The sequence below is a fragment of the Stegostoma tigrinum genome, chromosome 29, assembly GCF_030684315.1.
Source record: "Stegostoma tigrinum isolate sSteTig4 chromosome 29, sSteTig4.hap1, whole genome shotgun sequence".
Classification (NCBI taxonomy): domain Eukaryota; kingdom Metazoa; phylum Chordata; class Chondrichthyes; order Orectolobiformes; family Stegostomatidae; genus Stegostoma; species Stegostoma tigrinum.
This window is the reverse complement of record NC_081382.1, coordinates 24108969-24132163: the sequence shown is the minus strand read 5'-3', so window position 1 is coordinate 24132163 and position 23195 is coordinate 24108969. Positions and strand designations below refer to the sequence as shown.

Here is a 23195-nt window from a genome sequence, read left to right as displayed (position 1 = left end):
TGGATCCTCCCGCACAAAACAGGGTCCAAACCAGAGGGTTATGTTCCAACCATTCAAATCCTGTCAGATAAACAGATTTGGACTTTGGACAGCTGGTTATCTTTTCTTAATGTTTGTACTGTTTGTAGATTGACAGTTATGTAGTCATCAGGTATATAAATAAATAGTAGGCAAGCACCGAACTCTCTCTTATCTCAACATTGTGGACTGATTGCTGATTTAACAATAAGCGTACAGCTACTTTTGTTCAATATCTTTTAGGGGCACCATGGTGAAGACAAATTCCAGACTTGTTACTGGCCTCTGTAAATGGAAATGCAGTAATTTTATTTTCAATTATAGGAATGCTGCTTACTGGAATTGGAAGTTTCTGTATGCTTTTCTTCACTTTTGTTTTTCTTTGAAACCCAGTTCTGTCATAAAACACAGCAGTAAAATTAAGTCCATCTCCTCATCTTTTATAGGTTCGAGAAAATTTGGTTCATGCTCTTCCCAGTGCTTAGGAAGACTGATCCTTTTCAGTTTTCTAAAGGAGCTGTTGCTTTTTAACCGTGCACAATCCAGAAGTCAACGACATTTTTGTCTTCCGGTTGGCAAGATGAGAGAGCTGACCTAGAGGAGCACCGATCAAGTCAATAACATTAAATATTAGTTTAACCACCAGTACAAATGAGTTGTTTTGCTTGGTTAATTATACCATAGGAATGCGCAGATGAGAACCTTTATTACCTCAACTGAATTGAGTATTGAATTTGGATAACTAATAGCCCAGAGACGCAAGCTTCCAACTTCCTGCTTGAGATCCTGAGCCTTTGCAGATTAAACTGAGGTTCTCTCAAATGAACACGGTTTTGAGATAAATCTCTTATTCAGAAACCAAGCCAATGCTGGAAATCTGAAATACAAACAGAAAATCCTTGAAATGTTCAGCAGGCCAGTCGGCTTTTGTGGGGGTAATACAGAGTTAATACTTTAAGTCTGGGTGTCTTCAGAAGATTGGTGGAACTTCAGAATCACTCTGAGTGATCATAGACTTGAAACCTTGGACATAACCTGCTCTTTGTGAATAGTAAGCTTCGAGGCAGGAAGGGTATTAATTAGGCAGGCTTTGGCTTCCCTGAACCCCTCTACCTTGACCAGGAATTTGAATCCAGGGAAGGCTAGCAGCATGCCTTGGCAGTGCCTTTCCTCAAAGAAGCAGTGTGTCTCTCTTATCAGCTTTCCACCCAGCAGGGAAATTCCTGCCTGTGTCAGATTTTGGCATGTGATTTAACTTTAATTGTAAAAGCTAAATTGATTTCTACAGAAGTCTGAGTTTGAGAGCATCAGTCTGAAATTTTAGTAATCTTGATTTATTTCAAGATAAGTCAAAAGTACAGATATGTTTTCAAAGCTTTTACAGAATTAGTTCGATGATATAAAAATAATGCCGTGTGAAGATGGCGATTTTTCATGTTCATCAATTTCGGATACCAGTTCGCAACACTGACTGGGCATAGGACCCCTGTTGTATTCTGTTGACTGAAGTTCTTCTGATCTCTAATTAGCTTATTTGTAATTGAACTTCGCCTTCATATTTCATTGCCAATTTTTAGATTGGCCAGACAACGTGCAACCAATTCCTGACTGATTTCTTTAGAACTAATGGTCACTTTACTCACAATACTTCCAAATTTCTTGTAATTCACTTTCATTACATTATCCATTTTATAACAGTTTGCCCATCTTAGCTAACTAAACCCATGGTTTTTTTACCAACACATTGTGAAACCAATGCAGATTCGTCTGCTTAAAGTATGTGGTGTCACCTCATCATAATTAACTATTGTCCCAACTGATAATTCTACAAAGATCAAAACAACGATAAAGACTACAGAACCATTTCACACATATTATACATATATGTGTAGAAATATCCCCATAGGCCACGTTTGCATACTTAGCTAAAAAATAAAACCGTTTTAAAATACATAGAACCAGTGTCCCAACTAAAATACTTTTTGCCTGAAAGCATTCTCACCTGTTAACCTAAACTTGTATTCACTTGAGACACGAAACGTCAATAAAACCATAACCAATGAACTTACTTTTGGCCTGGACTGTGTGATTGTCTTTCTTACTAAAACTGTTTAACAACTAACCACAGTTTTAAAAAAATTAAAATCTTCACTTGCTTGATTTACTGAAACATAATCCAATTCAACAGTGCCCCAGTAGAATTTTACCTTTTAAATTCTGTTTTTCTCTCCACAGATGATGCCTGACCTGCTGAATTTATCTAGCATTTTCTGTTTTTATTTCTTACTCTGTTCTGTGATTGCAAGTTCCCAGGTTTCCCAATTCAAAGGGAATTTTCATTAGTTTTCTAGTCCATACATAAAAGACATTTTCTTTGTAATTGGTTAAGTTATTTAATTCTACTACATCAACCTGGGGATTTCAGCATGCTTTCAAACTGACAGTGGAGGTCTGCTCACATTTACGAGAACCGTCTGTACCACAATTACAAATTGTACACCCTTTATTTAAAGCATTTTCTGACCCTTGGGTACCTAATCTATCTTGTATATGTAAAAAATCCATATCTGAAGTTTGACATAGCTATGTGCTGCTATATGTGCAACAATACAGTCAGGACTTCAGTTCTTGAGAAATATTTAATGCCGCTAAGGGTAAGATTAGTTGCTATCAGCTAACTGTCATTCACTGCTGAGAATCACTTGTACATCTCACTTCTGATGTCATTCATGACTACGAAACCATTCTCGCCAGTGAAGTACATAGATAGCAATAAAAAACTTGTGGTGACTGACAAGGCTTTAATTCAGTTCAACACTTGCAATCATATCAAACTAAGAAGATTCATTTTGAATGGAATGTAATTGCTAGCAGGTTCAAGAGATGACTCAAATTGAATTATAATCTTCTATTCAAGGGCAAATATATATGTAGTTTGTGGAAAATCCTACAGTTTTGTTTGGTTACCTTCAAGGATCAAAGGAAGAAAAAACGAGAGTTTGAGAAGTTTAATACTTTTCATTTCTTTTAGGACATCACATAACTATAGAGTGATCTTCTATATGACAACCATACATGTAAATGGAAGCTATTAGCAAGTGGTAGACCATTCTGTGTAATCTTATTTTTTTGCTTCTTGTCAATTAAAGCATTAAGTAGTAAATGTCAGTCCATAATAATATACTAAAATTCTTGTTACTAGAATCCACTTTCTGTTTTCTCAGACTTTTGCTGTCATGCTTGCCACAGTTCTATCATGGTTGGAGTCATCATTGTTTTTATCTCACAGAAGCTAGAACGAGGGGCCATTGTCTTGAATGGGTGACCCCTGATTTTTAAACTGAGATGAGGAATTTTTTTTTCTGAGGAGTGAGAGCCTTTGAAATTTTTTTCTTCAAAATGCAGTGGAGACAGAATCTTAAAATATTTTTAAGGCCGGGGCAGATAATTCTTGATTACCAAGGGGATATAAGATTATTGGGGATATGCAGGATTGTAGAGTGGAAGTTAAAATCAGATCAACCATGCTGTTATTGAATGGCAGACTTGAAGGGCTGAGTGGCCTACACCTGTTCCTTGTTTATACAATGATAGTTGCTTTCCATCCTCCCAAAAATAGTACCATTAATCTTCATGATGGTGATTTTGAGATCTGTTCTTCTCAGTAATATTCCCTGCAGGGACATTCATTTACATTCTATAATAGGCTTGGCTACTTTAATTTAACAGTTAATAAATTTAGTTCCTGTCACCCATTTCTGACATAATTTTGGCATCCTCATTGTCTCTTTTCAGTAGCCTTAGGCCACCCAGCTGCACACATCTATCCCCTCCTTCCCCCACCTCCTACCATTCTGTCAGATTTTCCCAGCTGACCTGTACAAATTCCCAAAGTAGCCTTCCAACCTCCACACCCACCTTTCTCAACAAAAGCGTCTTTCAAGATGTTTGAGGTTGGATATTCCCTACATAACTTGCCCATGACTTCAGAAAATCTGATGGTGTTAGATTGGCAATGCTTCATACATTTACAGGCTGGTAGATTTCCATCTACCTAACTCCCAAAGCTTAAGTCTGCTTGATTCCAAATTCTACGATTAAATATCTCATTATATGCCCTGAAGAAGGGTAATACCTGAAATGTTGACTGCTCCTTTCCTCTGGATGCTGCGTGGTCTGCTGTGCTCTTCCAGCCTGCCCTTTGTTTACCTTGGATTCCAACATCTGCAGGTTTCTTTTGTTATTATCGAAATGTGGGGCTATATTTCCACCATTTTCCTGTATTATAGGTTTTAAAGAAATAAACAATTAACTAACATGAATTACAGAAGTTAAGTCATTTATCTCAACAACCGAGGAAATAGTTTATGGAGTCTGATCTCCAAACACTCATTCCCCAGCAATTACTTGGCACTATTTTTCTGTAGGATAGCACATAATGGAAGCAGAGTTTTCCCTCAACTTGGGATTCTTTCAGCCTGTGTTTCAGTTGGATTACTAGCCAGCCTCCCTGCACTGTAGTGGCCATTGATTGGGTTGGTACTAACTGGGCAGATAGAGAGAATGTCAGGCAAGTGATTTGTTAATGTGAGATGTATAATTTTAGCTGACTCAACTCAGCTGAAATCGGTTGTCAAAGATTAAGTAAATAGGGTTCATTCCAATAGTGAAAAATCTAAAAGAAGCTTCTTTTAGGGGTTGTTGGTTGGATTTGATGGGAATAAAAAATTCAATGCCTGTTGGCATGTTTTCTGCCTTTAGGCAGAACATGGTACTTGAGGCAAGAGTTGGGTTTTGGTTTACATTCTTGCCATTCTCTTGTACCCCTTTCATCCTATATTAGATTGGAAAAAAAAATCCGCAGTGTCACAAAAATTGCCAAATTATCTTTTCTGCACATAATCCAATGGTCCACCGAAACTGCAGTATTTCTGCATGTACAAAATTTAACCAACTTGAAACAAGATCCAAAAATACAATGCTGGGTACAAAATGCAGCCCTTATTTATATAGTTTTAGACTCTTTCACAAAAAAACCATTTTTTATTTACAAATACTTCGACAAATTTTCCATAACTACTGAACAGCTGAAACTTTCCCTCTATATTAATAAACCTATAGTTCTGGTCTTTTATAACCTAATGGGCATTGTGAACTAACCTACAGCACATGAGCTACAGTTTAAGAAGGCAGCTCACTGCCATCTTTTCAGGGACAAATACTGGCCTTTCAATGATACCCGCATCCTGCGAATGAATACAAAATAATAAAGCTTTATATCCACAATGCATTTGTGAATTTTTGTGGCGTCAGAAAACTAACTATGTCTGTTTGTAAGTGTGCTGTGCAAATCTTGTGCTGCATTCAAGTGTAAAAAGAATGGCAAAACATAGGTAAAACAGAACTGCATTGGACAATTGGTTCTGGACACTTCCCAACAAGTCACCCTTATGTTGTGTTGTTAAATTTGGTCCTCACATTTTGACTAGGAAGAAGAAGTAAGTACACGCGAGAAAAACAGTGAGACGCTGCTTTTCCAGTCATAACTCCGTTAATCCACTTCCTAATGTAAAATGCCAGTTTCTTTATAGAAAATCTCTGGCTGATCTTTTTCTTTCAAAGACAAGTTTCATGAATATTTTATGACAAGAAATCTTCAAAAAACTTTTCACCTTTGATACATACTGCACTGCAGGTTAATAATAAGATGTTAAATTTGAAGCATAAGATTGAAGATAATCTTTCAATCAAGGCCTCGCATGAATTATCTCGTATAAATATGTATATTGTATAGATACGCCATATATATAGAAGTAGGTCTTTGATCTGTTGCTACTTTATTGTCTGAGGAGGTTTATATAATTTGTGCTTCATTCTTTTGATGGCTTAACATATTCAACCTGTTGACTGGTGTGAACTTTTTCCCATTGTGAGTAGTCATGTTCCTGGTGTGTGTTATGTTCTTTCTTTTTTCAGCAGTTCTGTGTACTTTTGTAAATGTCTGTGGAGTAGTTTGGGGGAAAATAAAACAATGTAGTTTTTTCACATGCTAAGTGTTCCATGAATGTGAAAACAAAAGCTGGGAGTATGCACCCTTTAAATATATCCCTGGAAGATTTTGTGATCTGCTGTGAAATTATTACATGCGAACAGATGCAGGTTTTAATCATGGGTGTAATATTGTTTTAAAAGTATCCCTTGAAACTATTTACATTGTATCAGTTAGCGGGGCAGCACAGTAGCTCAGTGCATAGCACTGCTGCCTCACGGACGGGACCTGGGTTCAATTCCACACTTGGGTGACTGTGTAGAATTTGCACATTCTTCCCTGGTTTCCCCCAGGTGCTCTGGTTTCATCTCACAGTCCAAAGATGTGCAGGTTAGATGGATTGGCCATTGGAAATGCAGGGTCACGGGTCGCTTAATCGGATGGGTTTGGGTGGGATGCTGTTTGGAGGATGGGTGTGGACTGGATAGGAGGAATGGCCTAAATCTACATTGTAGGGAATCTATGAAGTTTAAATCTTAACATTATTAGTTAATCGGTATTAAACTACTAATATATTCTTTAGGCCCTGTATCTCCATTTGAGCAGTGTTGGCATTTTGACTTGCAGTTGGAAGACACTGGTTTGATCCTGCAGAACCAGTGTGATGGATAAAATTGAATTTACACTAACTAGACCTTAATGTTTTTGGATCTATGAAAATATGTTGTAAACAAGGAAGAGGGCTTGCCCTATTACACAAAAATGCTTTGAGCTATTCAAAATTAGCATTTTTTATGCAAGATGGAGTCCTACTGTCAAGAATGATTGTAGGGGTTCGCCCTGCACAATGTTTGAGTAGTCTACTTATATGGTTACAAAATGTTCACTCGACTGGCTACCTCCTCTTATTCCACCTTCTGACGTCATCATTCCTTAATCACAAAAATGCATGATTTCCTCTTCCACCCTCAACCTCCCCTCCCCATCTCAACATTGACCATATCTCCCCTTGATTAGCTCGTTCATGTGACAGGCAAGATTCTCCTAAGTTTTAGCAGCTGAAGCTTTACCCCAAGTGTCCTATAATCTCCATTCATTGGTCTCTCCTCATAATTGTACTTGTTTTGACATTTTTTTAAAAAATTCAGTCGGTCAATAGCACAAAATTGAGAATAATGAATTTGATGGCCAGTTTTATACACTGCATAATTTTCTTCTCCAGTAGCTTTAATGTAAATATAAGCAAAAGTAGCAATGTGTACAATAGGTTTTTGGTTCATTACCATCTGTTTTATGCTTCTGCAGAAGTTGAGTTGCACCTCTAACGACTTCGACCATAATTTTATTGTGAAATATTAGTTGAGTGTCTTGTATACCTCATGCATCTTCATGATATTGTTATAATTTGTTCAGTTTTATGTTCTGATTAGGCTATCTGTAGCTGTAAAGATTTGTGGTTGTTTTGAGAGAGAAAGGATGAACATTCTTATTTCACCTAGCTGGAGCAAACCTTCTGAAATGGATCCAAAATGACCGTTTTTAGTAAATGTCCTTTATGATTATGAAATTAACTCAGACGAAAATCATCTAATCATCTAATCATCAATATCATAGAATTAATCATTGGTTTAAGATCAATAATTAATATAGACTCTCTTTTCTAACTTTAGTGCTCCAATGCCCTACCTCATAGGAGTGCATTCTAGTTTAATGGAGGTAAGTTTATTTGCTTTATCAGTAGAATTGAATTATATTTCCTGCATGTCTTTAAAATCTGATGATTTATTCTTTCTAATTACTTCAACAAAGCTGTATTTAAAATCGTGTGCGCTTACACAGATCAGCTTATGTACATTAGAAGGTTTCTTAATATTTTTATTAAAGCTAACATTAAGAATCGGTATTTAAAAATGTTGCTAAAATTGAGTTGCTTACTTCAGTCTTTGAATTGATACTGGAAAACCATCCATATCTAAAATCTAAGCTTTCTGTGGACCATCAAAATCTATCAAAGCAATAAAAAATTCAGCACTTTTCATCCATGATGTATTTATTCATTCATGGGCAATGTGTGTCACTTACCAGGCCAGTATTTACTACCCATTCCTAATTGCCCAAAACGCAGTTAAGAGCTAACTACATTGTTATGGAGTTTGAAGTCACATGTAATCCAGACCAGGTTTGGATAGTAGATTTCCTTCCCTAAAGGACATTAGTAAACAAGATGGGTTTTTACGACAATTGATGACAGTTAGATGGTTAAAATTAGGCCAGCTGTTTATTCCATATTTAATATTTGAATTTAAATTTCACCATCTGCCATGGCGAGTTTCAAACCCAGGTCCCCTGGGGTTCTGAATTACTTGCCCAGTGATATTACCACTGCCACCCCCATATGCCTAAGGTTAGCAAAATAAATGCAAGATAGTTATTGTGATGCATGTCTTATGTACGTATTTTCTTGTTCTCTTTCTGTCAGCATTTAAAATAATTATTGTATTCACCTTACTTACCAGTACTTTATTTTACCTGAAGGAAATATTAAGTTTTAAACATTGTCATACAAGGCAATACTCATGAGTTATTACTCTGTAGTCCTTTTAAGATCATAAGAACATAAAAATTAGGAACAGGAGTAGGTAATTCACTCCCTTGAGCTTCCTCCACCATTCAATATGATCGTGGCTAATCTCATCTCTGTCTCAACCCCACTTTCCTGCTAACTCTCCATAACCCTTTAACTTGTTACTAATTAAAAATCTGTCTATCGCTTTACATATCTTCAATGTCGCAGCTTCCACTGCATTCTGGCGCACTGGTTCCACAGATTTGTGACCCTTTGAAGGAAGTTATGCCTCCTCATGTTTTAAATCTGCTATCCCTTGTCCTAAAACAATTACCTTTCATTCTATATTCTCCACACCCTCTCTCTGTGTACTTTGTAAAGCCTTTTAGTGTTTTATATCCCTCAATTAGATTTCCCCTCATTCGTGTAAACTCCAAAGAACATAGGCTTAAGCTGCTCAAAATCTCCATGAACCATCTCTGGAATCAATCCTCTGAATTTCCCACGAACTGCCTCCAATGCAACTGCATCCCTCCCCAAGTAAAGGGACCAAAACTCTCTGCAATACTCTGTGCTGTCTCACTAAAACCTTGTACTGTTTCAGCAGCACTTTGCTACATTTAAGCTCTATTCCTTGAGCAATAATGCTAAAATTCCATTTGCCTTCCTTATTGCCTACAAACTAGTTTTCTGTAGTGCATGCATGAAGGCTCCCAAAACCCTCTGCACTGAAGTACTGTGAAGTTTCTCTCCATTTAGAAAATTTATTGTTTTATTCTTCCACCAAAATAGATAACCTCACACTCACCTTACACAAATTAGTCCATCACAATTTACCATTTATTAAACCATGCCAACTCTGGATTTTAATTTTACAAATATCCTGTTATTACTTCCTTAATTATGATTTCTAACCATTTCCCAGCAATACAGCATAACTGCGCTTTGCAAAAATTCAGTTCATAACTATATTGCATCTATACTTTGATAAGGAAGGTGGAGTACACTTCACAGCTTTCTTGAAGTTATATTTTCATGGATCCAAAATCATAGCCCTGAGTTTTCGTCTACTCCCCCCTTCCACCCATGCTTTTAAGCTGTATGCTATTTTTATCTTAGTTTTATCAGTAACAAGGAAGAAAAATTTAATCAGCCATTGGCTGTGAAGTCAAATGGTACCGTTCTGGCATCTTTCTGGATTAGCCAGATATATTTGTTACAGTTAAGCTCATCTCTTAATTATGTCTAATGATTTTGACTACAGATTGATGCTTTAGTTTCTGTACGGTGAGATTTAAAGTTGGCAAAAACCAATTTTTAACACTAGTAGTGACTTTTTCTCATTGATATCCTTTTATTGGTCTCTTGGCAAGACTGGCAAACAGTTAGATGACAAACCATCGCCCATCTGTTTGCCGGCTATACCAGTTGCTATAGGACCTCAGGCTAATGTGGCTAGTATTTCACAGCTTCTTATATGGCAGCATCTTTGATCTGGTCATCCATTTGACATTCAGCCAGGATGATATAGCTGAGATTGTAAATATAAATTTCTTGATCATTCGTTGACTTGAACAAGAAGATTTGATCCCTGCATAGACATTGGTCCATTCACTTAAGCAACATTTCTTTACAAAAATATAAAATTTACCTTCTTGATAAACATTTCTTTAGAATCATAACAAAAGGTGGGGATTGCTTTCTGTACCAAGTGCCCTTATGAATACTTACAATTTAAAGAAATATTGAGGAATATATTTGCCCCTACTGCAAGATATCCAGTTACGTGCTAGAATTTTATTCCAAGTGCTTTTAGGCTTTCAGCTCACACTCATCCATTTTGACGTGAAATTGTCACGTTAGACTAACCGAAAAACTGACTATTAGGACAAAGTTAGAAATTGTGCTATCTTGGCCCTACCGTTGCATTTAGTTAGCATTAGCCTTTACACTGTGATATCTAGCTTTCATTCTAAATTGGAAAAACACCAGTTTGAAAATGTACTAACCTACTTACTTTGTCATTGCCAGTTGCCAAAGTTGCTTCCCTAAAAGCCTTGATTCATTCCTACCTACAGAAATATGAGGAGTGGATGGTCAGGCAATATCTATCAACTTAATCAATGAAGTTGAATGGGCTGGGAATCTACCTAAGTGTCAACAGTTTGGTACAAAATTTAGAGTTTTCTGAGCTTGAATCTGCTACTGTACCATATAGATGTCCCTGATTAGAGATGACGTCTGTCCAAAATATTTAGCCTGTACACATTATAAATATGCATGGTGCCACAAGACACACTCACTACTGATGATTGCAGGGGAGATACCAGCATTGTCAATGAATATATTCGGCTGTAGTAGTTGCAGCTTTTGCAAATGATATTCACTATATCTTTTAATTTTGTAAGTGACCATATCAGATTTACCAATTCTGTGAAATTGTGGGAGTGAACATAAGAATTATTTAACATTTTGCATTCTATTGCAGAAAGACAATAGCTCATTGAGCTAAGATTAAGCTACTTTATCCATAAGGGAGGACAGACATTGATGTTAGCTACTTGGTAATTTGCGTTTAATACATGGATATGTGGATACTATCAGTAGGGGATCTTGCTAATGGTATTTGATGTCCTTTATTGATCAACTTGAACATCTTAACTAAGATCTAGGATAGATGATAGGTGATCCCTTTCCTAGTTACATATAAAATAACAAAGATTATCTGTGCGCAAAAATATATCCCTTGATTGACACACATGTCACAATGCCTCTGAATGTAGGATTCTGGTCAATTGTTAAACCAAAGCTAAATCTTGTTGAGATGCAGGACTCTTGTCTGCTGGCTCGAGAGCCAACAAGAGACCCATGTTATCCCATTCAGGAAAGGCCCACTGAACCTTTCACGCCCATCAGGCAGTGCCTTCACTTCGAATCAAAATATGGTGATAGAAGTCCTGTCCAGCAAGAGCTGCTGGGTCTTTGCAACCACAGTTCTTGTGCTTAGCAGTATCACAGAGGAGACTATGGTCGCTGACAGAAGAGAACACCTGGATTCCCAGGATCAAAAGTGTTGGGTGTTCTTTTGGATTGTGAACCTCAATAATGGTGGTGGTCGTCAGAGAAGAAGGAAATCAGAAGCAAGTGCGGTAGAATGTATGAGATAATAAAATGTGAGGCATGATGAACACAGCAGGCCCAGCAGCATCTCAGGAGCACAAAAGCTGACGTTTCGGGCCTAGACCCTTCATCAGAGAGCATATCACTGCGGTAGAATGTCTCCCAGCAAGCACTTGCCTGCACAATGCCTAGTTCTTTGCTCAGGTGCTGAATTTCTTTTGTTAAAACACCTATCAGATCAAATGACAAGTGGGTTACAGCTTTTGTGAACACCTATAGTAACAGGCCATTCCACAGCGGGGCAATCCCTGCGGCTCTTATTTACCAGATAATGACCTTAATCACTGCCAAACACTGGTCAACCATGGGTCCTCTCAGCCAGAAAGTAATTCTGGCGGAGGGAGGAGAACTGCAGGTTTTGAGTATGCAGCTATCCCACTGAACAAAATGCCCTTCCGATCTTTTCGTTTGCCACCAAACAAGGTAAAAGATTCTGTCCCCCGTTTGGAGCTTGTGGGACTATCATCACAATGGCCTTTACAAATCTAACTTTATTGGGAAAAGGATTTTCAAGGCCACCAGGTTCAAAAAGCGATCAAAAACCGTGAATATGTACTACAGTCCCGCTGTGGGAGATAAAAGGTAACAAAGACTGGCCTTAGCAAACCTCTTCTCCAGTTAGCCCAGCTCCAGGAAGATAGCTGTCTTCTGCACCCCAATTATACTTTTATGCAAAGGATGTGAGTGAAATATTTTGAAGATAAATTTTAACGCTGAACTAATTATGTCTTCTTTCAGTTAGAGATTGCTTCAAACAAATTAGTGCATTAGATTTCAGTATCTACTGTTAATAATGCAATGGTCCAACTTACAACATTTTCATCTTTTTAAACAAACTTTCAAAAATGCATAGTTAAGACTTGCCAGCTGATTAGTTAATTGTGGGTTGAATTTTTATTTTTGCAATCCACCCTTGGGCGACTGTCTGTGTGGAGTTTGCACATTCTCCCCGTGTCTGCGTGCGTTTGCTCCAGTTTCCTCCCACAGTCCAAAGATGTGCAGGCTAGGTGGATTGGCCATACTAACTTGCCCATAGAGTCTGGGGATTGATCTGGGTTGGTGTGGACTTGTTGGGCCAGTGAGTCTGTTTCCATACTGTAGGGATTCTGTGAAGATCTATGAACAATCTGGAAACACATAGGAAAGTTATTTAGACATTAAATTCTAAGAGCTAAGTGAAAATCCTGTGAAGTTTCTGATTCAACAAAAACAAGTGCAGTATTCACAAATTGATTATTGCACAATGTTGTATAAACTTAAATTATGGCATTAGGTTTATATGATGTTTGATGACTTTTTTTTACTAGAGGTTGTGAAAATTTGTTTTGACCAGAATAAAATTCAAGTTGTAAGCACTCAGCCATTTTCAGGTCTAGGAGTAAAGGAGGTGAGTTGAAAGATATTACAGAATGAAATATTAACTAGTGCTCTAGTTTTCCTCTCATCACCTAATTTGACTTTATATGCACTTTTACATGGTTTGTTGAACTGGAACAATATTAAAAGCTGTATCAAATATCAGAGAGCGTCCACAGCTGAATACATTTTACAGTATGCTCTGAATACTGAAGTAAAGTTACAGTAGGTTAGCTTAATTCAGATTAGGTGAAGAATGGAATTTACTCTGAACAAATCTACATCAGAGGATCTTGTGTTTTCATTTTGATACATGAAACCTGTTGATTTATGAATGCTGTAATCAGTTTGGGTATTGGGCAGTTCTGTGAATAACAGTCAAAATTGGGCTAACTTAAATTCTAATGTTCCATTTATTTTCTTTTAGAGGTATTTTTCTTTTCTTTTAATTTGACTCTGTACCTGATTGCATATAGTCAGACAAAAGAAGTATTAGAATTGCCTTTTTGGGCTTTTGTAATAAATCCAGTCCCTATTATCATTGCTGTTTTAATGTCAAAAGAATTGATAAACACACTGTCACAGAAACATTTAAGCTGTACAATCTACTTGTCTGCTTGGTTAGTAGGTGGAATATTCTACCATTTGTAGCTGTACTCAGAAGTATATTAGGTAGTACACAAATGCACATCATCAGTAACCAATTGAAATAGTGGACGGTTACATAAGTTCCATATTTACAAAATAAGATGATGATTAGATTGACAAGGGAAATATTTTCCAAACTGGTAAATAAGATGGATTAACATTCAGTAAATATATCTTTAATTAATATTTTCCATCAGCTGCTTACGTGAGGGAAAGGTTTGGTACCTAAAGGAAGTTGCAGATGGATATTAAGAAGTGGAGAGAATAAACGAAAATCTTGCCAATGAAGTATAATGTTGGAAAATATGAAGTTAATCACTTTGGCTAGAAAACAGTGCTATTTAAAAGGAGAATGTCTGCAGAATCCTGAGGTGTGAGGGATTTGGCTGTTCTGGTACATAACTTTTTGTGATTAATATGCAGATAACACACATAAGTGGTAGGCATGTCTTAATTACGAGTGGTATTAGACTTAAAAGTAAAGATATTATGATTTAGTTATACAGGACATTGGTGAAATCAGACCTCGAGCACAATCTTGTTAATTTTGGCATCTTGATTTAAAGAAGAATTTAAATGCATTAGAAGCAGTTCAGAAGAGATTTACCGAATTGATACCTGGAATGGGAAGTTATTTTATGAGGATAGTTTGTACAGGCTGGGCTTGTTTCACTAGCGTTTAGAAGAATAAGGAGCTGACTTGATTGAAGTCAAGGCCATCCACAAGATAGGTGTTGAAAGGATGTTCTAATGGCTGAATCCAGAACTTGGGTGTACTATTTAACATTGGGGATCATCCTTTTAGAACTGAGGTTAGGAAAACATTTTCTGAGTGTTGTGCAACTCTGGAATACTCTGCCTCTAAAGAAGCCAAGGTGTGACTTTCAATTGTTTAGCAGACAAATGTGAATAGATTCTTGTTAGGCAGGGGAATTCAGGGTTACTGGGGGTAGATGGGAGTGTGAAATTCCAAACACAGCACATTAGCCATTATCTTATTGAATGTTGAAATAGGTTTGAAGGGCTGAATAGTCTGCTTTTTTTTAATGCTTGTATATGTTGCGTGAGTACACTGAAACAGCAGAACGGGCTACTTACACCGTAGTAAGTATGAGAGAGAATGCAAAAGAGTGGATTTGTGATGCATCTTTTTAAGATAGTCCTATTTGCCATCTCTGTCAATGCTAATAATCCCAGATGCCCACTTTGTTTGTACCAAGGGCCGTCTCTTGCGTGAGCAATATATAATCTTTAATTCTATCACAGTAATAGGCATAATGATACTTTTGGGCATATTAAAATACACAACAGAAAATGTTCTATTCAATTTAACAAAGGGAAAATTGCTTCAAGTTCGTATAGTTGCAGATCTTTGACAGCCAGTTTGTCACAGCTGTTTATGATACTATAACCTAAAATCACCTGTTTAAGATCAGTGCTGCTGAGGACTCTCGGAACAGGAAAGTGGAAAATGCACAGAAGGGGTTAGTAGCCCACACGCTGTGCAAGGATCAAAGAGATTAAAGGTCAAAGGACATGTCTTGCTTAACCATATCTTTCTGTTGAATAGCTGCTTCAGATTGTAAATCTGACGAGGATTTCATTAAGTCATTCTGTCTGCTGCTGGGGCATGAAATCATAAAATTTTATATCATCAGCTTTTCCTGCTTCTGGCAGCCAGATTGACATATTGGTGCCCATAAAAAGGACAGGTTTATGTCTTCTTGGAAACGAAGTATATTCTCACCACAATCCCTGAAATCATTTTAGAGTCAAAGCTCTGTTAAAAAGTTAAAGTACTGAAAGATACCAAAGCTAACGTTGATTTTAGAATATTTTGTATAATTGATTTGAGCTTATTCCAGCTGTGGGAGCAAAAAGATTAGCTTTCTTTGGTGCTACTTGACGTTGAAGTCTTATCTTATTCCAAGGGTTTGGAGAACACTTCTGTATATTTTTAATTATCTGAAGTTGCATTCCGCCACCCTGAGAAAATGATAGCAAGTGACAGAGTGTGGTTAAGTTATATCTTGAGGGAGGGTTTAAAAAGACGTATCGTCAAGACAGATAGTACTAACTACTTTCTGTTTAATAGACTGGTGAATAAGGCCCCCTGTAGTTTGTTTGAAAAGTTGATGCATTTTAACTGTGTTGATGTCATTTAGAAAATTCAAAGCACCGTTTGCACTAAGAAAACAGCCCTTACTGATTAAGTCTGTAATTCTTGGTAAGCTACATTTATAGATGTAATAAACAATGTGCTCAGCAGTTGCTAAGATGGATTTCTGGACCTCTTGATGGCATGGACTGTGTCATTCATAATACTAATAATGCAGAGTTCAGTTTCCATCAGTATGGGGATTTAAATGAACACATCTTTTGAAAATTGGACCAACTGACAGAAACCATGGTTTATTTAATTATATTCCAATTGCTATTTGTAATGCACTGCCCATAGTTTGATTCTGATAATACGTGGAAATGAGATGTATATAAAAGGATGAATTTACAAATTGTTTTCAGATCTTGTGTACTGTTGATATTAAATCATTAAAGATTTAAAGCTTGAAGCTAATACAATAGATAAACCTTCAAAAAGCATACGACAGACTGCGGTCTGATATGTTTGCATCCGAGAATGAGGCTCTTCTTACCTAGCTTCCATTGCATGTTGTAACTTTTTTTCTGAGATCTTTTAACTTAATAAGAGTAAATTGGTTTTGCATCCAAGCATATGATGCCTAGTTTTTGTTGATGATTTTAGATTTCAAATTACATTTTTAAAAACAGGTGTGTTGATGTGTTTCCTTAAAATGTCAACAAAGCCATTTCACGTTTTTCTATAACAGAAAGTGAGGAACATGGCCTTAGAAGATGTTGTGTTACTAAATGTGGACAACAATACACTGGAAACACCATTTGATGATCTTCAAAGCCTTCCTAATGATGTGGTTAGTATGACCTAGCTCTCATTTCTGTTTACTTTTATTACTGAACTCAAAATTTAATATAGCAATTTGTTTTGAAGCTTCCTCTCTCCATTACTCTGTTTCATGTCTGCTTGACAACACTAGCTAGTCTCTAAAGTGTTTTGTTTTCCGAAAGTAAGGGGCAGGATTGCATGAAAGTAGTCTGGTACTTTACTAACAGTCCTCACATTTCACTGCACCTCATTTTCCTTTTACGGCCTGCATTTAAAATGCTGTCTTTCTGGAGGGGTATAATAGAACAATTTGATTTCTTTTTTTTAAAATCCATTTATGTTCTTGTTTTGTCAAAAAATATTCATTACCTTATTCGCTGCTGTAGTCTTTACCTTTACTGCTTTGTGCCTGTGCCCTGCTTTTTCTCCCCTCTAATTCTATTTATTTTTTAAAAAATGGAGCGATATTGCTTGCTAAATGGTTTGAGCTTGGCAAGAAAGAGACATGTCCAATTTGCCTTGCACTGTTTCAATGCCACCTGCTACTGGAGTACTCATTAATTAATAGATCAAAGAAGCAAGGCAGAGGTGGTAAATTGTGTCAATTCAAGAGAAGACAGCAGTGTACTTTGATCTAAACAAAGTTGTTTCAGAAAGAAAAAGAATTTCAATTTCTTTTCAATCCCCTGTGATCGATGTTCTGATGTCTTTTTACATTTTCCGTAATGCTATGATTTTTAAGTTTTATAAAGGGAAGAATAGATTTAGGGTGTTATTTAAAGGTCTAACTGAAGAAAATGTCCCTTTTGATGTAGGATGCTGACTTTAAAAGTACAGCAGATAAATGAGAATGGCATACACTGCTACACAGTCCAGTTCTTTTGTGTTTTCTTAAAAGGTGACATTGCTCACATCATTGCTCGATGTGGCATTGAGATGTTAGATGTGTAACTAGTTATTGTGTTTCATTCAGCATCTTTATTTTGCAACCAAGCTTACCGTCTGTTTGAAGTATTGTCCTGCTTTGAGTACGTGCCCTCAATGCTGTCAGCATTTTGAGTTTATGGCAGTAAAAGCAATTTGACATTTACAGACATGAAAGTACATATTGCTCACAAAAATTCTCCCCATAGGCTTTATTGTGCACTCATCGTGCCCTACAATTTGGCACTGCAATTGGGAAAAGAAAATTAATTACACTGTAACAACTGTTCTATTTCAGTGGACATAACTTAATCCTTTCAGCAACCGAAGTTCCAGTAGCACGAGCTAGCTCCGGGGATTAAATGAAAGGGTTTTGCAAATAAGAAACAAGAAAAATGATTACACAACCTGACGTTTACAGCTAAATCAATAAACACCTTTAATTATTATTTTTTTTTAATTTTAAAATTGCAGTGGCCTGGTTAAATTCCATATTAGGATATACCTCCATGCCGAATAAATTAATCACCATTTTAAAACTTCAGTGTAGAGGGATAATTTTAAAATGTGGAAACAAAATGGATTTTGAGTGAACTTTCTGCTCAGGGAACCCAGAAGCGCAGTTGTTAGTGCACTGCATTACAAATTGGAAGGGCCAGTGTTAGATTCCCAACCAAGGTGACACTTGCAGTTTATTTCCTCAAAAAATGAAGTGTTTATTTCTGTCAGGATGGCAGGTAAAGTTGTGCTCAAGTCTAAGAACAATGGATGTCTCTTTGTTCAATTTTCAAAGATCAAATTTTATCATGCTAAATTTAAATTCTTTCCTAACAGCACTATGGCTGTCCTTACATTTCCAAGGACTGCAGTAATTTATGAAGACAGTTCATCATCATCTTATCCAGGGCAATTAGGGATGGCCAGTAAACACTAGCTGAACCAGCAATGCCCAAATAAACATCAGTTTTGTTTTTTTTAACTTTAGCTTTTTGGCCTGTGCAGTAAACAGTTTTTCATCTATTCCGTACTGCTTTCTTATTCTTAAAAAGCACTGCTATTTAATGACCTGAGGTATACTACAGTGTTAATGTCACTGCATAAGTATATATTTTTTCTCCCTTTGAAGCATAAGAAGGGATGATGTACAGAGCACAACAGAAAATCTAGTCGTTTCTTTGGACAAAACCCGTGTATTACTGAAAAAGTGCTCATTTTATCAAAGCACTTCATCTTGCATTCATTAGGATGGTTTGTATGAAATAACAAAGTATAGGGGGATCAAAATTCTACTGTATGAGAGGAGAATGCTGATTGGTAGATGAATTACGATGGCGGGTTCATGATGATTGATGGTGAACTACCGAGTTTTGTTTTTTAATTTAGTTACATTGACTCTGATTGCCAGAGTTAGTCCATGCCAGAAAGTCCTGTTATTTTTATCCCGTAGTTTATTTTCTGCTCTGCTTTCAATGTACCTAATTTTCATGTGGCTGAACAATGGAAATATATGTCTATATGTCATTGTTAGGTTTTTTTCACGTTTTTTATAATGTTGTATTTGGCACTCAATGTTTGAATGGCAACAACTACAAACTATTCTCTTTGGTGTCCAGTATTAAATCCAGTCAATTGAAACCTCCCTATTTGCAAGTAACAATGTGATTTGTTTACTGCTGCTGTGACAGATTTTCTAGCAACAGTAATACAGAAAACACTATTTCAGGAAGTAGTTTGCTAATATAAATGAACAATTGAGATGTACATTTAAATGAGACATGTATAGGTACTTTATTAGCTACAGTCTCTGAATAAAAGGTCACCTTTTTATTATAGTACTAAAAGGTTATTGATAAAATGACTGACTCATTTGTCGTCGAAATGAGTTACTTCTCAGCTGAAGTGCCCGAAGTACGTTTTCAACTACAAGCACTTTCTTCCCTCCCCTTTAATCACTGGTTTTTACAAAGTTTAAGTCAACTAAAATTAGGCCTGAAATTTTCTTCTTTATCTGCCCTTTCATTCCGTTTCCATAAAGGTTTAACCTCCACATAATCATCTATTTTACTATTGTTGGGAAAGGGGAAAGTTTAAATTTCATCACACCATTCAGATATAGCTTACAATTTGCAAACTTGATCAGTTAGGACTATGTTATCGTATCAACTACAACAATATTCGTAATAATTATAGTAAGACTTTTTCTGTAGGCAGTGACCAATGGATTCTGTGCCTTCCATTCTACAGGCAAAAGGTTTTGGCAGTAATTCTATAAAAGGTTGGAAAAACAGTTACTCCTACAGCTAATAATCTGGATTAAATCTAAATTGGCTTTTAACTTCATAAATCAAGTGCATAAAACCTATCAGGTTGCTCAACAGCCATGGCTGTCTTACAATCATAAAAAGACAAGCCATGAAACTTCAATGTTTCCTCTGATTTCAAATTACCACTTAGTAACAGTAAAGCACTGCAAAGAAGAGTTATACAGTGATTGTCTACAAATGCCGTTGGACAAACCCACCTGAAGTTAGCCGGAGCATTCAAAAATCCGTTTTTATCATCATTTACTATTCTTAAACCATCCCTTCTGCTTTCAACTGGTAGATATTCCCTGGAATTGTCCTTTATAAGCCTTGGACTTATTGTACAGCTTTGAAAATCTGTCTCAAATATTATTTTCTGAATTAATTGTTAATCTATGCAAGTTAGTTCTGTTAATTTTTGGTGACACTTCTGTTTCAACAATAAAAAGTGATGCAATTCTAGAAAGAGGGTCATAGATACAAATTTAATTCAAGACATTGTTTACAATAAAAGAGAAATGTCATCATGCAGAATATTTTGAGGTTGTAGCATTTATATCCAGAGTTAATTGTTGAAATGTAAGTTGTCAACATGGATGTTGCAAAATGGTTGAAGAGATATGTGAATAATGTGGGTGCATGTGATCAGGACTGTTTACTCACCTGAAGAGTAAATGTCAATGTAGGCAGGTTTACCTGTAACTACGAAGTATTTGTATGTATCTGCATTTTGTCTACCATGTACAGAAATGTGATCTCCAATTATACACAGGTAATGTACCCTATCAAATAATGATTTGCGCAGTAAAAGTGTCTGGTTTTTATGGAACTAATTTGTTTTAACACTGGATCATACTGTTGGATGATGGCAGATACTCTACTCCAATTTAGTTACTTTGTATTATTTTCATGAATAAATATAGTTTATTACTTAAGAATTTTAACTGAAGAATGTATAATTTGCAGCATTGGATATGGCATGTTTAGACATCTGCTTCATTTTGTTTTTTAGTGCATTTTAGAATGGCAAGGTGGAAAAAAAGAACCAGTAAACTACAGGCACATCAGTTTAATGTCTGATGTGGGAAGGTTACTAGAATGTAGCGTTCGTAATAGAGTGCCAAGCAGTCTGATTAAACAGAGTCAACATCGATTTGTGAATGCCAGGTCATATCTGAGTAACCCAGTTGAATGTCTTGAGGCAAGCACCACTTTGGTAGATTAGCAAGTATCTATGAGTACTGTTCATATAGATTTCCACAGAAACATTTGTTGATATTTTGCATAAAGAAAGAAAATCATCAAAAAGCAAAAGGTTGGTAGTAGGAAAGAGAGACAGCAGTAATAAACGGAATGTACTCTGATCATGTGATTTGATGTCACCCTCTGGGAGCCGTACTCAGACCTTATCCTCAAACTATATAGTTTACAGATGTGAATGAAGGAATCAAGTTTTATATGCTGAAGTTTGTACGTGCTGTTTTTTTCTTTCTTGTACAGAAGGGTTGAACTCCAGGGATAATGCAAGAGTGGCTTCCCTTGACATCAAGGCATCATTCAATCAAATATGACATCAAGGAGCGCTAGCAAAATTAGTCAATGGGAATTGGGCAGGGGTGGGGAGGTGTGAAATCTACACTGGTTAGAGTAACTTCTAGCACAAAGCAAGGTGATTGTGCTTGTTGGAAGTCAGTCATCTCAGCGCCAGACCATTATTGCAGGTGTTCCTCATGATCGTGACCTAGGCCTAACCAACTTCAATTGCATCATCAATGACCTTCCCTCCGTCATAACATCAGAAATGAGGATTTTTTTTTGATGATTGTACGATGTTTAGCACCACTTGTGACTCTTCATATTGAAACAGTCTAGGTCAGGCAATGAGTTGGCAAGCTTGTGTGCAGTCAAGTCTTTTACAACTAGCATAAGACACTTCAAACCAGTACAGTACACTCTATACTGCAAAGATGTTATGCAAAGTATATTCTCTTCTGTGAAGAATTACCTCTGCCTTCCTAGGATTGAGATTTTGTCCCAAGAAAATTGGATGACGTGGGTGAAGATTTGCACAGTTTTTCCAAACTATTGAAGCTTCATACAAAGACGTATGGATGAGCTTTTTATGAAAAACCACACCAGCTTTTCCAGACATTGGATCAGCTTCATGATACTTTTCCCCTGGTCATACTTGAAGCAGCATATTCTTTAGAAGCTCCTAGCCAGGAGATGCACCAAGTTGGTGAACCAGAAAGTACAGTCAGGCCTGGGTTTTGTATTTCAAGCAGAAACTTGACTACACAGTCATTCATGCAGCCCATCAAGCTTCTTTTCATATTCTTCAAGACCATATAAACAGAATTTTTCAACTACAGAATTTTTCTATGGTGATACATGTCCATGTGACAAACAGTGCTAATGGAAATAGCACCACGTGCAGCCACTGTAGATTTGATCTGAACACAACAAATTCCATGCATGCAAAATCTTCCAATGCAAGGAGCAAAGTCTGCAAAGGTATTTGTTAATTATACACAGTCCTTTATTGAAGTCTTTTCAAAAAGTGAATCCAATTTTGCAGTCTTGCTGAAAATTCACTCATCCCTTCATCTTAAATTTGTGAATACAGCCGAAGAATTTCAAGATATTATTTTGGTGCCAATGAATCTGAATGGTAATACCATTCGGCACTTATTTGATAATACATCTTCTTATTCAGCAGCATTGCCTTGTCAAAGTATCTTTTCAAACAAATATATTGTGCTTTTCAAACAAATATATTGTGCAAGAGTGCCAGAGGCTGAAACCAATAAAAGGGTAGTCTTAACAAGCACCTGTTGGTTTTCACACTGGAGCAGCCACTTAGGAGGCAACAAGTCCTCTCAATACCATAAGGTGTGGGTGACATTACAAATCCTACACTGACTTAAGCTGTTGAAAGTCCAGTTAGGTCAATCCAGTGTAATATGAGGTGTCTGATTTGTTTATTTTAATATCATTTAATTTAGAGTTTGGATTTAGAACTAGCAATATATGTTTCTGAGGAAGGGTCACTTGACCTGAAACATTAACTTTGATTTCTCTCCACAGATGTTGCCAGACCTGCTGAGTTTTTCTAGTAATTTCTGTTTTCGTTGCGATATGAGTTTTGATCTGAGTGTACAAGGCCAGTATTTCTGAGGGCCATGATTTTATTGAAACCAACATAGAGTCATACAGATATGCAGCTTAGAAACAGACCCCTTTGGTCCGATTTGGCCACACTGACTGACCAGATATTCGAAATTAATC

General features: G+C 36.6%; 1 protein-coding gene across 5 annotated transcripts in view; it reads left to right on the top strand.

Moving 5' to 3' along the window:
* The window catches only part of LOC125465413 (DENN domain-containing protein 1A-like), a 522997-nt gene that overhangs the window by 312148 nt on the left and 187654 nt on the right, over nt 1-23195 (top strand). For all 5 annotated transcript variants that reach the window (XM_059638169.1, XM_048558890.2, XM_048558889.2 and 2 more), the window contains exons 11-12: nt 7678-7723; nt 16607-16708. In XM_059638169.1, the coding sequence (XP_059494152.1) occupies nt 7678-7723; nt 16607-16708 (148 nt within the window). The remainder of the gene's footprint in view (nt 1-7677; nt 7724-16606; nt 16709-23195) is intronic.